The 19,203-nt window shown below is 45.3% G+C and overlaps 1 protein-coding gene across 2 annotated transcripts in view; it reads left to right on the top strand.

Annotated features, from left to right (window-relative positions):
• The window catches only part of dip2ba (DIP2 acetate--CoA ligase B (putative)a), a 43,098-nt gene extending 25,318 nt beyond the window's left edge, over positions 1 to 17,780 (top strand). For both annotated transcript variants that reach the window (XM_086214695.1, XM_086214696.1), the window contains 29 exons: positions 356 to 466; positions 742 to 865; positions 1,087 to 1,196; positions 1,464 to 1,566; positions 1,665 to 1,729; positions 1,814 to 1,907; positions 2,295 to 2,414; positions 2,545 to 2,659; positions 3,094 to 3,233; positions 3,368 to 3,504; positions 3,822 to 3,902; positions 3,990 to 4,117; positions 4,391 to 4,505; positions 4,752 to 4,953; positions 5,127 to 5,239; positions 7,596 to 7,676; positions 7,802 to 7,925; positions 8,516 to 8,637; positions 9,108 to 9,219; positions 9,627 to 9,736; positions 10,803 to 10,933; positions 11,033 to 11,201; positions 11,542 to 11,712; positions 11,946 to 12,007; positions 12,119 to 12,176; positions 12,293 to 12,367; positions 12,864 to 13,038; positions 13,285 to 13,408; positions 13,491 to 17,780. In XM_086214695.1, coding sequence (XP_086070821.1) covers positions 356 to 466; positions 742 to 865; positions 1,087 to 1,196; positions 1,464 to 1,566; positions 1,665 to 1,729; positions 1,814 to 1,907; positions 2,295 to 2,414; positions 2,545 to 2,659; positions 3,094 to 3,233; positions 3,368 to 3,504; positions 3,822 to 3,902; positions 3,990 to 4,117; positions 4,391 to 4,505; positions 4,752 to 4,953; positions 5,127 to 5,239; positions 7,596 to 7,676; positions 7,802 to 7,925; positions 8,516 to 8,637; positions 9,108 to 9,219; positions 9,627 to 9,736; positions 10,803 to 10,933; positions 11,033 to 11,201; positions 11,542 to 11,712; positions 11,946 to 12,007; positions 12,119 to 12,176; positions 12,293 to 12,367; positions 12,864 to 13,038; positions 13,285 to 13,408; positions 13,491 to 13,743 — 3,525 coding nt within the window. In that variant the 3' untranslated portion in view covers positions 13,744 to 17,780. The remainder of the gene's footprint in view (positions 1 to 355; positions 467 to 741; positions 866 to 1,086; positions 1,197 to 1,463; positions 1,567 to 1,664; positions 1,730 to 1,813; positions 1,908 to 2,294; positions 2,415 to 2,544; positions 2,660 to 3,093; positions 3,234 to 3,367; positions 3,505 to 3,821; positions 3,903 to 3,989; positions 4,118 to 4,390; positions 4,506 to 4,751; positions 4,954 to 5,126; positions 5,240 to 7,595; positions 7,677 to 7,801; positions 7,926 to 8,515; positions 8,638 to 9,107; positions 9,220 to 9,626; positions 9,737 to 10,802; positions 10,934 to 11,032; positions 11,202 to 11,541; positions 11,713 to 11,945; positions 12,008 to 12,118; positions 12,177 to 12,292; positions 12,368 to 12,863; positions 13,039 to 13,284; positions 13,409 to 13,490) is intronic.
• Positions 17,781 to 19,203: the final 1,423 nt, after the last annotated feature.

The following is a 19,203-nucleotide window of genomic DNA, read 5'->3' on the forward strand; positions in this document are numbered from 1 at the left end:
TGATGTAGTCAACCTTTCCACCTCCAGCACGCTACAATATTAATTTGTCTGTAAATATAAGCAGTTTGTGCTCTTTGAAATCCATCCTTCTGCTGTAGCTTGAGCCATGACTGCAGAGAGTTCAGAGGCCGGGGTGGATGAACCGCAGCTCTGAGAACAGTTGTCAGCTGGATGGAGCCTGCGAAAGGCCTCGTTGTAATGATCTAATATGGCTTCACTCCAAAGATAACGCAAAAGGGTTCACTCAAATACCGACAGGGACAATTCTGTCCTCCCTAAAATATTGGCAGGAAAATATCCCTGGCTTCTACTGCAGACACATGCCCTTGGGAAAATAAGTATTCCTGTCTCTTAGGTGGCACTGGTGTACCCAAACAGTGATCCTGGCATGTTCTGGGTGGCCTTCTATGGCTGCTTGTTGGCTGAAGTCATCCCTGTGCCCATTGAAGTACCACTGTCACGACAGGTAAAGACGTTGGCGTGTGAATAATCAGTGTTGTTGCTGAATTACACTTAAATCTTGGTGAGCAAATAAACTCTTATTTATGGTAGATGCAAATACACCAGCTTGGTAGTTTTTTTATGAACCATCGTAGTACCTCAAACGTCAAGAGTACTTAATCACTGTGTATATACACTGTTTATGGTTCAATATATTGACTGCTAGAGTATCTGTGACCTTTGATGGTTGTGTTTTTTGGCCAACCCTGTGGATCCTCAGTCTTTTGTCCCTCTTCCCAGGATGCAGGCAGCCTTCAGATTGGCTTCCTATTGGGCAGCTGTGGTGTTAGTCTGGCACTGACCAGCGAGGTTTGTCTCAAAGGGCTCCCCAAGACACCAAACGGAGAGATCGTCCAGTTCAAAGGTCAGCCAACCCACACGCGCCACTGCCAATGCTGCTGTCTCAGCAGTGGTCATCTGTGTCCCCGGGGGGCCGTTAGATGGCCTCATTAAAGGGAATATGAGGTGTGATGTTCCCGGCCAGTTTAGGGTCAGAGGGTTTAGGGGGGTGGGCTGCTAGTTGCACTATTCACTCTTTCATGTATCAGCTACAATATTTGTGTTTTCCTCTCTGTGATTGATCAGGGTGGCCAAGGATGAAATGGGTTGTAACCGACACCAAGTACCTGACCAAACCTTCCAAGGACTGGCAGCCTCACATCCCGACTGCCAACACTGACACTGCCTACATAGAGGTACTCTTCACAGCACCAAGCTCCAGGGTTCCTTCTTCTGAAATGATTTCATTAACCTTCAAACATTTATAGAAGGATGTGTCTCCTATTACAGTGCTATTAACGCTTCCCCCCACACATCTGAAGCATCTCTCTCTCTCGCTCTCTCTCTCTCTCTCTTAAATGCTATAACTCCATATGATAATTATTACTTTTTTGATTCTGGGTCACCTCTGCTCCTCACGTCATGTATCTTAGTGACCTCTGTATTTGTGTGTCCTAATAAAGTACAAAGCATGTAAGGAGGGGACAGTGATGGGAGTTGCAGTGTCCAAGATCTCCATGCTGACCCACTGCCAGGCTCTGACCCAGGCCTGTAACTACTGTGAAGGTCAGAGCTCAGCACTTTACGTCACGTCTTCTCTCCCCAGTATGTTTGTTCTCTGCTCTGATGACCTTTTGTTTTTTGGGGTTTTTTTTTGGTCTTAGGGGAGACACTGGTCAATGTGTTGGACTGTAAGAAGGATATGGGTTTGTGGCACGGCGTTTTAACGGTAAGAAGAAACACAAACATTGGTTTTGTGTACCTAGAATTCTTGGACAGCGTGCCACTGACAGTGTGTATTTGTTCTTTGCAGAGTGTTATGAACAGAATCCACACCATTACAGTGCCATATGCTGTGATGAAAGCCTGTCCCATGTCCTGGGTGCAGAGGGTCCACATTCACAAAGGTTTGGCCTCTTCTTGTCCTATTTAGAGGTTTTTCCCCTGCATCTGTTCGTCTGTCAGCAGGATTACACAAAGACCTCAGGGACACCTTTCATAGAACTTGGTAGACGGATGTAGCATTGGTATTAGCATTTTGTAGAACATATGTCTTCCATATTGAAAACATTTTTTTTAAAACATTGGCCTTGGGAGAGGTCTGCTCTCTTCAGAGAGCCCCTCCAGTCATAACAGCAGAAGCAGACACTACGTGTTAGACAGTAGAAAAAAAACAATGCTAGTATGTATTGATTATTAAGCAGAAGTAAAAGGGGACGCATATGGCTTGGAACAATTGGTAAATATTGTCTTTGAGTACATCATATAGAACATGTCTCCTTGTCCTCTTACAGCTCGTGTGGCCTTGGTGAAGTGCCGTGACCTTCACTGGGCCATGATGGCCCACAAAGAGCAGAGAGACACCAACCTGTCCTCCATACGTATGCTAATAGTGGCTGATGGAGCCAACCCCTGTGAGTCACTTCTGCATAAACCTCGGCCCTTGCTGTGTTGTGATTCTGACGTATAAATGTGTGCGTTTTCTTTATATCAGCTCTCTTTTCACCATGTTTCCATGAGCAAATTTTCCTTTTTGGTTGTCAGGGTCTGTGTCCTCGTGCGATGCCTTCCTGAATGTGTTCCAGTCCCATGGTCTGAAGCCTGAGGTCATCTGCCCATGTGCCACCTCCCCTGAGGCCTTAACTGTGGCCATACGCAGGTAACTAACAAGTCCCATTGCCTTTCCTTGGTTGAAACATTTTGCTGCGAGGGAATTCCAAACCGAAGCAGAGCAGCTAACACTCAGTGTGGGAGGTGGTCTTTGTCACGTTCAGCTGTCTGATGCAAAGAAGACTTGGGTGATATTGAAGTACCATGATGTATTCTGAATAACCGGCAGTGCATAATTACTCATCCACCAACAGCACGATTTTATTATTTCACAACGACCGAGTTGGGAGTATGTATGTAAGTATGGGAAAGACTTTGCTGCATCTTGCTTTTTAAAATTGTCCAATAAAAGTCAAATATCTTATAACAAATTCAGTATGATTGCATTGTGAGAGTGAGACCTCAACGCTGTGTAGCCTCTCTGCTGTCTTGCCCTCTCGCCTGGTCTCACCCTCACGCTGTCACTTCTCCCGTTCTCTGCAGGCCTGGTGCTCGAGGAGCTCCTCTGCCAGCCAGGGCCATCCTGTCCATGGGTGGGCTGAGTCACGGGGTGATCAGAGTCAACACAGAGGACAAGAATTCTGCTCTCACTGTCCAAGACGTGGGCCACATCATGCCTGGAGGTGAGCTGCTGCAGTCAGATTTAACTCTCTGCAGACAGGCAGCAACTCCCAATTAGAGTTTACAGTCTCACTTCTGCGAATATCCAGACGCAGACATCCGAATGTTGATGTTGTCACCTGTGTGTGTGTTTCAGCTCTGATGTGCATCGTGAAACCAGACGGCTCTCCTCAGCTCTGCAAGACTGATGAAATCGGAGAGATTGTGATCAACTCTCGAGCTGGAGGCACCATGTACTATGGCCTGCCTGGCGTCACCAAAAACACGTTTGAGGTTTGTTCAAATTTAACAACAAAGTTTGAAATACTAGTAATTTGAGTCAAATTTTATTTTTTTTTTAACTCCAATATGGTGGACAAATGACATGAAAAGTTGTGGTTGTTGGGTGCTAATTTTTACAGTAATCTCCACATCACTACCCTACTTGAAAAAAGTTACATATTTTAACACTTTAAATATGCACAATAATAGAATTTTTAATGCCAGTTTACTACATGCTGACAGCGGTGACTTGTCCTGGTGTCCCTGCTTCTTGTCAGATGTGCGTGTGTCCCCTGAGACGCTCAAATGTTCTCTCTGCTTTTCTGTAGGTGATCCCTGTCAACCAAGCTGGAGCGCCTATAGGAGATATTCCCTTCACTCGTACTGGTCTGCTAGGATTTGTCGGACCGGTGAGGCATTTGTACACACTAATAGTTTCCTCATGGAAATCTGGCTTAAGAAATAAAAGGGGTGAGACTTCTGCTTTTTCTCCACAGGGTAGCCTTGTGTTTGTAGTGGGGAAGATTGAGGGGCTGTTGATGGTGAGTGGGCGACGCCACAACGCAGACGACCTGGTGGCCACCGCGCTCGCCGTGGAGCCAGTCAAAACAGTTTACAGGGGGAGGTGAGCGGCCTTCTCTCTGTGTACCAGCTTGCTGTAATCACTTTAGTGGAGTGTGAAACACTGGGGACGGAAATTCCAATAATATCTGTACTGAGCAATGATAACGGTATCATATTTTAAGTAGGAACAATTAGTCCTATATCTCCCACAAAATCTAACAACCTCTTTGAGTACGGCCTCTGAGCCCACAGTGCCTCCCTGTAGCATCTGTTGTGTTGGTCTGGACACTGGACTGGAGTGAGTTTGTGCTCATTGCCATTGTTGTTTGTCCAGGATCGCTGTGTTCTCAGTGACGGTGTTCTATGATGAGAGGATAGTGATTGTAGCGGAGCAGAGGCCTGATGCCAGTGAGGAGGACAGCTTCCAGTGGATGAGTCGAGTTCTGCAGGTATGTCACATGCCGAGCAGCACATCCATATCCACAAAAATCTATCAAGTTTCAATAAATACTTTTTTGTTTTATGCTGGTCCTGTTCTGTGTAACTGATTTGTCTCTGGAAGTTAGTTATTAATATTTAATATGACTTTATCATAACAAGGTTTTCAAACCTGTCAGCAACCTTTTCCCACAGTGGAAATATTGGGATGTACTGCAGTCGTGAAACCACGTGACATTCCTCACATTTCTGCACAGGCCATCGACAGCATCCACCAGGTCGGGCTGTACTGCCTCGCCCTTGTCCCGGCCAACACCCTCCCAAAGACGCCCCTCGGAGGCATCCACATCTGTGAAACCAAACAGAACTTCCTGGAAGGGAACCTGCACCCCTGCAATATCCTCATGTGCCCTCACACTTGTGTGACCAACATGCCCAAACCACGCCAGAAGCAGCCAGGTAGCCCCTCCTCCATCGTGTCTGAAGACAATGGATATACAATATCATCGCAAAAGGAGAAACCCATGAACACATTTGGATGAATGGATGAATCAAACAAATGGGTGGAGTTTAGCTTTTACTGCCTTGTATCTGTGTGTGTATAGAAGCTTAATTGTGTCTGATCTTTTCAGTGGATGTTGGTCCAGCTTCGATGTTGGTTGGCAACCTGGTGGCAGGGAAGCGGATCGCCCAGGCCACAGGCCGAGAGTTGGGGGTGGTTGAGGACCAGGATCTTATTAGAAAGGTAGGACCTGCCACACGGATCGAGGATCAACCTTGTCAACAGTTCGATATTCATACTTAAAGCAGCATAACTCTAACATGAACACCTGGAGAGTAATTTACTTCCAGCAAATGACATACCGTACTGCTCACACACTTTAAGTTGCACAAAATTTTCAAACTAATTTATACCTCTGAAATACTGAATGTGTTTGTGAAGTGAAATATTACCATAATTATGGATGCTGATGTCTTCTCTTAAATGTTTTGTTCTGCCTTTACTTCACTCGGGGTGGGCTTTAGCTGTGTATGTGGCCCACCATGATGGTAAGGCTCTAGTCTGGCCCCACCCGTCTTTGCTTCTGCTGCTTCTGTCAGTCAGACGTGCTTCTGCAGCCGTGATAACGTTTACAACACCAGCAACTGCTTGGCCCCACGCCCAGAGATGCCAGCAGGGGTCCACACTCATAAGCTAATATTCAATAATGCATTACAATTGATGTCAAATTATATCCCCATTTATCAGAAACTAACAGACACCCCCTGTCATCACCTTTGAAGATGCGAGTTGTCCAGCTGCCCACCAGCTATGCCAAACCAAACGCTCAGCAGTAATTTGTCCACTCAGAGTGAATAGAAGTTTCTTGTCTTTCACAAAACGCAAGTGTGAACATTCAACTGGAAGGAGGAGTTGTAGACTTTGAGAATGAGATCATCAGTAATCTCCAACAGGCCTGTCACGATAATAACTATATTGACTTACCATACAGTAAAAACACAATAATTTAGCTAACCGTGATACATTTCCCTTTTACATGATTGGTTGTGTACTTAAGAATGTCTTCTAGGGCTCAGAGAGCGCCGTCCCGTCATCCTGGGAATACTGGCTTAGTTTACCGGCAGAGGTTTATAACAGCAGGTATCTCAAATACCAAAATGTGTAATACAAGTTACCACAGGAACCCAGGGGGCCGTCCTCCTTGTCGTCGGAGTGCCTATAACCATGCTGTGTGATTTCAAGATCAGCCTGCTTGCTTTGTGATCTGTGCGGCTCTTTAGCATTAGCAAGGCTGCAGGCTAATTAACTTACAAGCGTTATCCCTCTCAGGCCACGGTGTTAAGAAATGACTTGCTTTTGATCCCTGCTGCATTTGTCCTGATAAGGAAGTAAATATCCATCAGGCAGGCTGGACGGCCAACTTCCTTCAGTGGGAATTTTTAAAAAGTCAACTGATATTTGTGTTACTCACACACGCACAGATGGAACTGTGAGCCTGGTGAGGAGAAACTGAAGTGAAGAACCTTGATAACGGCGTCTCCCTCCAGGGACACTGCACAATTCCAGCCAGAGTGTGAAAGAATAAAAAGGTTTTGGTTCCAAAGCCACTACCTCTACCTGCATTATTATGATAAACGATGACATCATCATTATATCAGTGTTTAAAATGGTCTTAAAAATGCCAACGTGGTTTAGTACAGTCATTTATTATCCACATCCAACAAAGCCTGTTATCGTGACAAGCCTCGCCTCTACAATCAACACTTTAACGAGGAACATTTCTGTGCACCTCTGCTCGCTGTGTTCACTGTGACGCTCCGGTGTGTAGCATGGCTTGATGAGTGGTCGGAGCAGACGGGCTGCATGATGCGACTCCAAACTGAATGTTGAACTGTCCGACTGAGTCATGTGGTCAGCACTGTGACACCACTATCTGTGTCCCCAGAAGGTTTTTTTTTTTTATGTGTTGCCCTCCCAGTGTTCAATATAACTGTATTTCCTGGGTTTCTGTCCTGTCCTGTTCTGACCGGTGTGCCGTCTACTTCCTCAGATTGACACAAATGATAATGTTTTAAGTGTTGATCACGTGACAGACTTTTAAAAAGCTTGTGGATTCTTCCTTTTAACTAAAAACTTCTAAAATATTGTGAAAAACTTATTTTTCAAAGATGTCATGACCCTTTGTGCAAAAGGCCCATTTCTGGTTACAGTGGTTCCAATTTTCCTCCTATCGAGTGCAGATGGCCTCAGTGTGACTTGGCAGGAAAATTGTCCTGATACTGCCGCCGTCTTCCTGTTGGGCTCTTGTTTGTCTCAGAGTGAGAGGTCAAACATGTCACAAAATATCTCTGATGGACTTAAACATGTCATCTGTTTTTTTTATTCCTCATGAATGAGCGTATCTGTCATCGCCGGTGTGAGGATTGTCTAATTCAGGCTGTCGGATGGTTCATATCAGCCCCGATTTTGTGTTTGGAACTATTAGTCATTTTATTGAGGTTTTGTTTGCCAGTGATGAAGTCATATTCTATTTAATTTCTTGATTCAGTCCACCAGTGACGTCTTATGTGATGGCACTTTTTTCTCTGTACCTTTTCAGCACCAGTTCTTGTCTGAGGCCCTGCAATGGCGAGCCCAAACGGACCCAGACCACGTTCTGTATGTGCTGCTGAATGCAAAGGTAAACATACACACACACACACACACACACACACACTCATCACATCAATCTGCATCAGAACCGCGTGCTGAAACAAAAACGGGTGATCCATTTTGTTCAGTGTACTTCTTGTGCTTCTGCTGTAGGGGGTGGCGGTGTGCACAGCCACATGTGCTCAGCTACATAAGAGAGCAGAGAAGATCACAGCCACTCTGATGGAAAGAGGAGGCCTCAACACAGGAGACAACGTGGTGCTGCTTTATCCTCCAGGTTAACACACACCTCAACACACACACACACACACCCTCCTCACGACTGTAGATCAGTGGTCACCAACCGTCTCACACTCAGGATCAACTCTGATGTATTTGTGTTTTGATACGAATTTGCATTAAAAACCTTTTAAATGATGGTCACACGCTAGCTGATTGGCTCATGTGGCCCAATACTACAAAAGGAATGAACTTCCGATTTATGAGTTACAGAATGGCCAACTGATTGTGTTGTGTTGTTCAAATACGAACTCCACATTGACCATCCAAAATGACCAGCAGGTGGCAGTGTTGGAGTAAAATTTTCCCTCTCCAATAGGTTCAGTGAGCCCTTTCCAACAGAAATAAACAGTTGTAAACTACTGCAGTCAGACATGGCGAAAACAAAGGTTGTGTCAGTCGTGTGTGACCGCGCATTTTACATGATACACTTGAAATTTCTCATCCATCAGCTGGTGACTTGGTGGTGGTTCTGCGGTAGATTGTCATCATTTCCCATTTCCTATTTTGATGATGAAATGTACCGTTGTTCAACTGCCTGCATATTTAAATTCATGAGGTTCTTTTTTGGTTCTCCTCCCCCTGCAGGTGTTGACCTCATAGCTGCCTTCTACGGCTGTCTCTACGCAGGCGTCATCCCCGTGACTGTGAGGCCGCCTCACCCGCAGAACCTGGCTGCTACTCTCCCCACCGTCCGCATGATCATCGACGTGAGTGTACCCCCCCCTCGAAACACAGAAGCACTGTCACTGCAACCGTCTCTTAGCATAATTCATGTACTCCAGTGCAGCGCCAGTCTACCTAAACAGAAGCAACATGCGTTCCCTCATGATGACATAAGGTCATGTGATTTTTGCTGCTTCCTTACAGCATTCAATTATATGTTGGTTTTCATTCAAGTGTATGTTTGTTGAATACTTCTCTAAACAAATGAGAAAATCTTTATCAAACTGTTCAACAAAGTTTTAAGATCATATTGTTTTCAAAAAAGCGTATGAACCAAACTTGTTATACATCTGATGTGGGATCAGTTCCAAGCATTAAAATTCCCTCAAGCACATCGGCCCTTTACCTGATTTCCAGGAGGGGAGCAAATACACAGGAATTTAACCACAGGTATGAACGCTGCAGAGCAGAAGCTTTTACTGAATTTTCTCCATATGCTGACTTTGTGCTCCAGGTGAGCAAAGCTGCCTGCATCCTCACCACTCAGCCTCTCATGAGGATCCTCAGGTCCAGGGAGGCTGCCGCCAGCGTCAATGTCAAGACCTGGCCCACCATCATCGATACAGGTGAGTTGACCGGCTCCACGGAGACCAGCTCAGAGGCTTCGGGCACGATATCCACCGGTGCACTATGTCAGTTTACTGCACACGTCTGAGCGGGCACCCAGATTTAGCACACAAACTTGAGACTATTATGTACCTCCTCTGGCCACAAGGTGTTCCAGTTGCTCTCATTTTATTTACTGAAGCAGAAAATGATTGAATGTGGAATACAAAGTTAATTTCTGTGTTCCTTAATATGCTGAGAGAGAAAATTCTACCACTTCTTTTCTAAAGTAACAGGACAAGTGCCAGTGGTCCGAGGGGACTCCCGTATGTGGTGCAACTCAGTTTGCAGTACTTCTGCAGTTCAGGATCACGATCCCTTTATTTTGTCGGATCAAATCAATCTAGTTATCCTCTTCTTCTGCTAGATGATCTTCCCAGAAAGCGGCCTCCGCACATCTATAAACCCCCCACAGCTGAGATGCTGGCTTACCTGGACTTCAGCGTGTCCACCACGGGCATGTTGACCGGAGTAAAGGTAAGTGCTGTTGCTGCAGATGATGATGATCCATGGAAACACACACACACTACCTACATGTGATACATGGCTCCAGACACAGGACGTGGAGATTATGTCCATGAGCTTTGACACACCGGGGGTGAGATGATCAAACGACCTGAAAATGTGAATTCCGCACCAGCAGACACGTAACATCGAGTCTGCTCACACCAGTACGGATGTGATGTGGTGGTCCTTCTCCGTGACAGATTTCTGTAACTGCGCCAACTCAGTTCTTCATCATTTTCAACATCTTCCAGTAAAGAGGGGCAATAACATACACCACATGTCTGGATATGGACTGTGTAGGGTTGTTGAAGAGTGGAAACACACACCCAATCCTATATGATGCACATTTGGGAATCTTTCCTGGAGTTGGGCGCTGTTCCCAAAAGACAGAGACACCCGGGAAGCTTGCTCAAGGAACTCTCCATAACCTTTGGCTCCCTTTGCTGTAAAGTTTGGTTGGAAATAATTAGGCAGTGAATTAAAAGTACAAAGACATATTCATATCTGAAGTTGTTTGCTACACCGTACGTGGAAATGTGACACCGGGTGAGCGCCTCAGACCCAGCAGGCCGTTACTCTTGGTCGGATCTCCTTGATGTGGACAACCATGAGTTGTCAAGGAGGATAAAACCTTTCCCTGCTGTGGTTTCAGGGTTATTTAGTGAAGGTAAATACAGCGTAACAGCACCTGTCAGGGGCTATAAATCAATATCCACAAATGAAGCATTCATCCATCCTAGCATATAAACTGATCGCAGTGTTTCTAATCGTTTTAAAACAAATGTATGTGTTTAAAGTCTTCATCGTGTGCTGCAACTGCTGGGATCCTACTGACCCAACGCAGCATCCATCGATGTTGTGATGGAGGATGTGGGCTGGTTCAGTGCTTTATATTCACCTTGTGGAAAAATCCGCCAAAGTAACAAACAAATACATCACACTCAGTGTGTAAAGACCTTTATTTGTGACAAACACTGTGGATGTGGCCGATGACATCATAGAGTGAATTGAAGGGGTTCTGCCTGTTTCCTGTCAGATGTCTCACGCTGCGATCAGTACTCTGTGCCGGTCCATTAAGCTGCAGTGTGAACTCTACTCCTCACGCCAAATAGCAATCTGCCTCGACCCGTACTGTGGCCTGGGCTTTGTCCTGTGGTGCCTCTCCAGGTATCTCTGAAACACACACACACACACACACACACACTCTGACTATCAGATTTCATACCCCATGCTGGTGTTGCTGTAGCGAGTGTGTTTTTGTTCCAGTGTTTACTCAGGTCACCAGTCCATCCTTATCCCTCCTCTGGAGCTGGAGAGCTCACTGCCTGTGTGGCTGAGCACGCTCAGTCAGTACAAGATCCGAGACACCTTCTGCTCCTACTCCGTCATGGAGCTTTGCACCAAGGGCCTCGGCACCCAGACGGAGATGCTGAAGGTCAGAATCTCACGCAGTTCCTTTGGCGTATCGGCCATTACTGTCAAAAAAATCACAGTTACAGGGCTCATGTCAACACTTTATTTACAAATAGCGTAACGAGAACAACCAAGTCATTCAGTAAAGGAGAGAACAGAGTCAAAAATATTTCTTGATGCTTATGTTATAGATGGATTTATCAGAGTATATAAAATGCGTCGACAGCACGTTGAAGTTTAAGATTCTCTGATCTGCTGCTCTCGACACAAATGTCGTCCGACACAAGTGCTTGTTGGTGTCAGGATCAGTCGACACTGGACTGTTGAAAGTGTGAATGACCTTTAGCTGCGCTTGTCTGCAGGCGCGGGGCTTGAATCTCTCTTGTGTGCGGAGCTGTGTGGTGATAGCAGAGGAGCGGCCTCGTCTCACTCTCACGCAGTCCTTCTCCAAGCTCTTCAAAGATCTGGGTCTGTCACCGCGAGCTGTCAGCACCGCCTTCGGCTCCAGGGTCAACCTGGCCATCTGTATGCAGGTCGGTTTCATGCTGCAGCCTCATGACTTCTTGCTTCTCCTTTATTTTTCCTTGCTAGACACTTTCAGCCATGCTGATTTTTCAAAAGAATGTACAGTTAAACTCATTTGTCTCTCTCCTACTTCCAGGAATGTTTTCCCTGTCAAATATAAATGTTACTGAATTGTTCTGATGGTCTAAACTGTCCTAACGGGTTCATTTGAGGGTGTTTGTTGTCCTCTGGGTGTCACCAGGGCACATCTGGACCCGACCCTTCCACAGTCTATGTTGACATGAAGTCTCTCCGTCACGACAGGTGAGTCCGGAGGCTCTTGTAACCAGCACACACTCTCCTCCAGTGATCACATGATGGCATTGGTGAATGATTGATCAGAATGACAGCTCCTCTTTTGTCTGTGTCCCTCAGAGTGAGACTGGTGGAGCGAGGTGCGCCCCAGAGCCTCCCACTCATGGAGTCAGGCACTGTAAGCATTGATTGATTTTTTTGTGTGTGATGTTTGCAGCAGGAAGCAGACATGTAATAGAGTGGAATATCAGAAGTGGTTGTATTGTCCCTGAGGCTGAATTCTCCCATTATTAGATCCTACCAGGGGTGAGGGTCATCATTGTCAACCCAGAGACCAGAGGCCCGCTGGGGGATTCCCATCTTGGGGAGGTAAGTGGACAGAAGGAATCATGGGGACCTGATATATCCAGACCAGGGGCCCAGAACTGAAACATGAAGGTGGGCCGAAGGTCAAAAGAAAAAGGTTTTGTAAAAATGTCACTAATAGCTCAAGTTCAAAGATCTCCCTGATCTTCCCTGCTTGGAAAAATACAGCAGGAGTAGCTCTGCTGCCTGGTGTTGATACAGGGAGGTGTGGCCTTTTTGTCGCTATAGTTTCCTGGACCTTCCTCATCGTTGTTGTTAAAGCTACACAGATGGGTGTGTGTGTGTGTGTGTGTGTGTGTGTGTGTGTGTGTGTGTGTGTGTGTGTGTGTGTGTGTGTGTGTGTGTGTGTGTGTGTGTGTGTGTGTGTTCTGAAGCAGCACTGCGTATCCGTACTTGTGTGTGCTCATGCCGGTTTAACCAGGCTTGGCTAGTCTTGGTAGTTATTTTTAACGATGCCACAGATGGTCACTCAGTGGCTCTTGTTTGGGTGCTGGTGCAGATCTGGGTGACCAGCCCTCACAGTGCCAGTGGCTACTACACCATCTACGGGGAGGAGAGCCTGCAGGCAGACCACTTCAACACCAGGCTCAGCTTTGGGGAGCCCCACACTCTGTGGGCCCGGACCGGCTACCTGGGCTTCATCAAGAGGACCGAGCTGCTGGACGCAAGTGGAGGTGAGGAGACACTTAAAAATGTTTCACCTGTTTAGTCTTAAAAACACCTTTTTGTAAATAACATCCTCCATAAATGTGTTTTATACATACATATACATAAATGAATGTTGTTGCATTTGTCAGTTAATAACATCTAAAGTGATGTGTCATCAGGTTTCAGCGGTTAAGGGGTGACGGAGCTCCGGCTCGCTCCTCATGGACTGTAAAGAACCAGCGATCAAACTCGTGTTTTCTCTCCTGCTTCAGATCGTCATGACGCCTTGTTCGTCGTGGGCTCTCTGGATGAGACGCTGGAGCTGAGGGGATTACGCTATCACCCCATCGACATCGAGACGTCGGTGTCTCGAGCTCACCGCAGCATCGCAGAGAGGTGGGTCTCCTCGCCCGCTCTGTTTTCTATAGTGGAAAGAGTGATGACGAAGAAGTAACTGAACCGTGTGCGTCTTCCTCAGTGCTGTGTTCACATGGACCAACCTGCTGGTGGTGGTGGCGGAGCTGAGCGGCTCGGAGCAGGAAGCTTTGGACCTGGTGCCCCTGGTCACCAACGTGGTGCTGGAGGAGCACCACCTGATCGTAGGGGTGGTGGTGATCGTGGACCCCGGGGTGATACCCATCAACTCCAGAGGAGAGAAGCAGAGGATGCACCTGCGAGACTCCTTCCTGGCAGACCAACTGGACCCCATCTATGTGGCCTACAACATGTGATCTGCTGTCAGTGACATGCAGAGACCTGAGCCTGCCTCTGAGAAGAGACAAGAGGGGGGGAGGACTTTGGGGGGGGTCGTACCAGAGCTACCCCGATGTCAAACCTCATTGACAACACCAAACAAGTTGGGATGCAAGTACAATAGCAGTACTGTCATGAGATGTGCTTCCCTCTCAGAAATCCTTGCCTCTCCCTGCTCAGTTGCTGCAGTTCAGGTTCACGTGTGTGTGTGGGGGGGAGGGGGGGGGTCTTCTCTGGTTGGTAAAAGTTCCATCGGTCCACTGGAGGAAAGTAGAACTCTGTACACCCCACCTCTCCCTCATCACTCCATCATGTTTTAAGACATTTTTATTTACATGCATTCATCAAAGAAAGAGCTCCCTCCCTCCATTCCTTGGTTTTCATTCATCCCTGTTTGCTTTTTTTTTTTTTTTTTTTGGAAGAAAAAAAAATCCCCTTGTTTCTTGATGGCAGGAAGGTGCACTGGACCTGCTGAGAGGAGCTGGAACTTTCCCCCCTTTGCACTTTAAGTCCTCGCACCTCTGAGTCCACTTCCTGTCTTGCCTGCCTCAAGGGGACACCCCCATGTTTACTGCTTTCACAGGAGCAAATCCACATCAGTATTATAAAGTGCCACCAGCAGCGAGTACAGCCCTGACACCCCCATCAGCTCGGTCCTGATGCTCGGAAAAGATGCACTTGAATTATTGGCTGGTGTGGAAATGAGAGACCTCCAGAAGGTTCAGATCTTGATAGTTCAGAAGAGCTTGGAATTGCAGAAACACGCGTTCTTCATCCATCAGTGCGAGCAGCAGTTTGGTCTGCTAGGTCGTGCTAATGATTGTGATAACGGAGTCCTAGCTTCCCAGGAGAAGAGTTGAAGCTGCCGCTGACCCGCAGCTCTGCTAGCGCTGGTTAGCTTAGCCCCAGTTTGAGCCTTTCATTCATCATGTTTATTATTATTTTTATTATTATTATTATATTCCAGTCTTAGCAGAATCCATAACTAATGACCTGGTGAGGTCGATGCACAACACTCGCTGCCGCCGCCGCCCTGAGGATCCATCAGTAATCATTAAAAATATTCCATCGACTGCACAACAAAATGATTTTTACATTTTTCTCTAGTTGGAACGCCGTTTCCTCTGCAGCTATCTGGAAGTGATCTTGTTCATTTCTGTAAAATAGGAGCAAACATTTACAATTTTTGTATGAAAATGTAAAATACTGGAACATAAACCAATAGGACCCATTAGAATGTGTGTTATTTTATTGGTTCATGGAGCACAAATTGAAACAAGGAGACTTGTTAGTTCTGGCTTCCATCTTTATTAAGGAAAAGACACATCCAAAAAAAATCATGAACAAACTGAACAAATATTTGCTCATCCAGATGGAAAGAAAACTCCCTCTGAACCTTCTAAATCACAGTGTTTTTTTTCCTCTGGATGCTCTGTGACTAGAATGTAATAATAAGACATGAGAGGACAAACTGCGGCTGGCCAGCTTCCTGGCTCCTTCTTGAGTTTTTAAAACTGTGGCTAAAAACCCTCCAGGTCCGCTTCACCTGCCTGCTGCTGAGCTTTGGCCCATAACGGCCCAGTCGCCATTAGCAGACAGTGTTGCCCCGGTTTGATCGCCTTCACAAAGCCAGTTTGAACTTCCCCCTCCACACGGTGTTCAGAAATACTCTTAACAAATGCTACAGTATGACGTGTGTCTGATGGTGTTTCCCAGATCACGTGTGTGTGTACTGCAGATCTCCTACTGCAAACTCTGTCCGCCAGAGGCTGCGCGTCTCCACGTTGCATTTGTTTATTTTGGAAACTGAGATCAGCTTCCGAACAGATTTGTGATGTCACAAATCTGCCTCTGTGAATCAGAGCGTTCACCGAGAACGGAGAACATTTTTATTTTCTGCTCACCAGTTAAGCGTGAAAACAGATTCTGCGCCAAAACCGCTCTGCACAGTGAAGCTCAAACATTCAGCTGCAGGAACAAAACAGACGTTTAGACTGAAGAGAATCTCTCAACGTCCAGTCGGACAACCGAGGGAACGTCGTCTGCTGAAAACTGAATTTTCCCACCATGGAGCAATTCAATTAGATGTTGGCGTCACAGTTGAATACTGTAGGTAGTCGTAGATGGTTAGAAGGCAAGTCAGTGCCTTTTCACAACACAGCACCACATGATTCTGGACTGTTGAATTTCCTAAAGACGAGATCAAGACGGAGGACAGAACTTTGCCTTATTGAAACCTGTGGAACGTCAGAACTTTAATTTGCTTTAACTCCTCGTTTCTAGCTGAGCTGTTCGCGTGGTTGATGTTCCAGATGCCAGTTCATTACTCGAAACAGTCACATCATTCTTTCTTTTTTAGAGTGTGTGTGTGCGTGCGCGCGCGTGTGTGTGTGTGTGTGTGTGTGTGTGTGGAGGGGGGGGGGTGTCTGGTTTATTTTAAGTTTGCAGTCATGTTGTCATTTCATTAGCATTTAAACCAGTTCTCTGAATGTCTGTAACACTGAAGAAAAAAGAAATTAGGAACAACAATCAGAGTAACTTCAACTAAATGTCGAACTCCTGCTTTTAAAAGCGGGAGGTAATAAATGAGGGTCAGGATGTCGTCTGTATACTGTACTTTAGAGGTCAAATACTGTATTACTGGTGTTCACGTGTACATGGAAATGAACTTTGTCGATAAAACTTGACTGATCTTTCATACTTGACAGCGTTAATTTAACGGTATCACGTTGCAAAATAGAAGAAGAAGAAAAAAAAAAACGAGGATTTGCTCTGATTTTGGCAGGAACAATGTGCACTTTCCCAGTATCATTCAATGCGAGCGTGCCTGTGTGTGTCCATCAGGGAGTGTGTGTGTGTCAGGAGTGTGTGTCTAGTGATATTTGGCTTTTCTGGTGCAACAAGGTTTGTCTCTTCTTTTTCTTTTTTTTTTAAGAAAATTATCATATTGAAACCAATTTTTGATTTTTTTTTTTTTATTATTAATGTCGCCTCCACTGTATTTTAACTTTCCATCCCAATTAGGAATTTGTAATATATTTTATATGGATTTAATCAATGTTTTCCATCATCTTTGTTTGAAACTCCACATCGGCTGATTTGATTTAGAAAGAGCTTTACACACACACACACACACACACACACACACCAATAACCACTTTGATTCAGTGTCAGACACTGACTGACATGTATGCGAGCCAGTATCTGGGGCAAGTAGAATGAACAAGTGAAGCATTTGAGCTACTATGTGGTAATTTGTTTGCTACTGTCACTCTGACAAGTTTTAATAAAGTTTTATAATTTCATGTCAGCCTTCAAGCCTTTTAAATAGACATTGGTGCTATCCAACAAGGGAAAAACGGCAGACTTTTGTCCTCCAATGTCATTTCCAGCAAAGGTTTCCTCCCGGATGCCCCCGTTTTTGTGTGAAAACAGCTTTTCTTTTAATTTCGTGCAAACATCGCCACTCACCTCTAAATCTGTTCATCGTCACCGGCTCTTGAGGAAACAAAATCTCTCAACAGGCGACCGGACGTGGACAACAACACAAGCCTCATCTCCATCCTTCTATTTATTTTTTATTTTTTTTAAAAAAAAAGGGTTTGTCCTCTCATGAGGAACGGCGTTCATTTCGAAACCGCCAAAGTTCTTCAAAGCACAAGGAAAAAAAAATGTATATGTGAGGTAATGAAATTAGAATCTTTCACACAAAAACTCAAGGGCCCACAATGTATACCTCAACAATGGTCTGTTCACTATGCATCGCCGCCGAGCTGCAGTAAAAGACATTCTGAACAAGTCAATGGTGCGATAACTTCTAACATGTCTTACTTGACAAAAAAACAAACACTGTCTCACTGTCATTGGATGTGTTTCATGTCAAATAAAAAAGAAAAGAGAAGAAAAAAAAAGCTTTGCCATTGTTCCCTGTCTTTCATCTTCCCAGGTGTCCCTGGGAAGGAACCGCGCCTTCCCTCCAGCAGGTGGCAGTGTAGCTAAATGAAACCCTACCTGGTGACATCATAGCCGCGGTCCTCACATCCTCCTGGTACTTGCAGGCTCCTATAAATAGTCACGTCTTGAAAAAAAAAAAAGAAGTTATTTTTTTAAACTTTTTATCTTTTGGTAATTATTTCATGAGATTTCAAATCGGCTGCAGGGCAAATCAAGCAAGTCACTTCTGAAGTCTGGATGTATTTCCTCTCATATTTGTATTTTCACCATTTCTGTATGATATTTGGGAGCGAAATGTGTATTTTCTTTTCTTTTACACAGGATATAACTTCCATTAATTCAGATATTCTGGATTTTTGACCTTTACATCTTGTGGAACCAATTTAGGGAACAATTTATGTGTTTCTCTCTCTCTCTCTTCAGGTTCCTGTATGAGTGCAGTGTCTGCAGGAAATGCATTTTTCTCCAGTTGTAAATACGATGCCTTAATGTTGGCTTTGGCGCGCTGAGTCATGAATAATGCAGGGATTTTATTGAAGCTTGTAACTCGACATTTGTTGAGTTAATAATGAATGATTTCTGGACGAGATGCTCAGCAGCCTTCTTAAGTGAGAGGGTGAATATTTACATCCGATTATTGATCCGGATTTATTTTTAAAAGCTCTTGCACTGAGGTGTGAACCTGCTCCTCTTCAGCTGACTCTACTGGGTGTCATCCTTCACTTTGGGGTGATCTGATAGTGACTGGTGGTTTATTGGTGATAGAAAGCACAGGAAGTTTGAGTTCTTTTGTCTTTGTTTTTTAGTCTACAAAAAAACTGCAACCAATGTTTTTTTTTTTTATCCTCAGTGTAAAAAAAAAAAAAAAAAAAGAGACATGGCGTCCTGGCTGAAGCTCCAGGCGTCTGTGAGGTTTGCAGGACAAGCTGGCACATGGATGAACGCAGTTTAAGGTTTTATTTTATTTGTTTTGCAAATCTGACATTTGAAAATGGGCCCATTCACCATCGGGGTCGCAGGCGGGCTGAACCTGGCCGGGGAGGCTGACCAGGGACACCAAAGTTCAGGTGAACGCATCAATCTGGATGCTCCTTGCACCAAACATTACGAAAGCGACAGATGAAGACCTGAACGTGCCGGTTTTGTGTTCACACTGTAAGATGTGGACGTTTGCTGCGTGTAAAAGAAATATGTGAGTCTTTTTGCTTTTTTTTTTTTATGATTCGCACGTTGATACGCCGGCTCACGGACGGAGGAAGTGATGGAAAAGGCGTGAAAAGTGTCAGCGCCGCATCACTGAGTCAGAAATGCTGAATCACCTCCAGCGTCATGGCTGAATTCCTGGACTCCAGAGAGTTTCAACCAGAACCTGAAGGAAGTTTGGTGAGTGATTCTTTCTAATCTTGTTTGTCGTTCCGATCGGGAAGTGACATCACAACCCAGACAGTGGGATAATGGCTTTGCATCCGTGAGACGCAATTGCA

This window comes from Aulostomus chinensis, chromosome 9 (assembly GCF_037954235.1).
Source record: "Aulostomus chinensis isolate RoL2024-O1b breed Wild chromosome 9, RoL_Achi_v1.0, whole genome shotgun sequence".
NCBI lineage: Eukaryota > Metazoa > Chordata > Actinopteri > Syngnathiformes > Aulostomidae > Aulostomus > Aulostomus chinensis.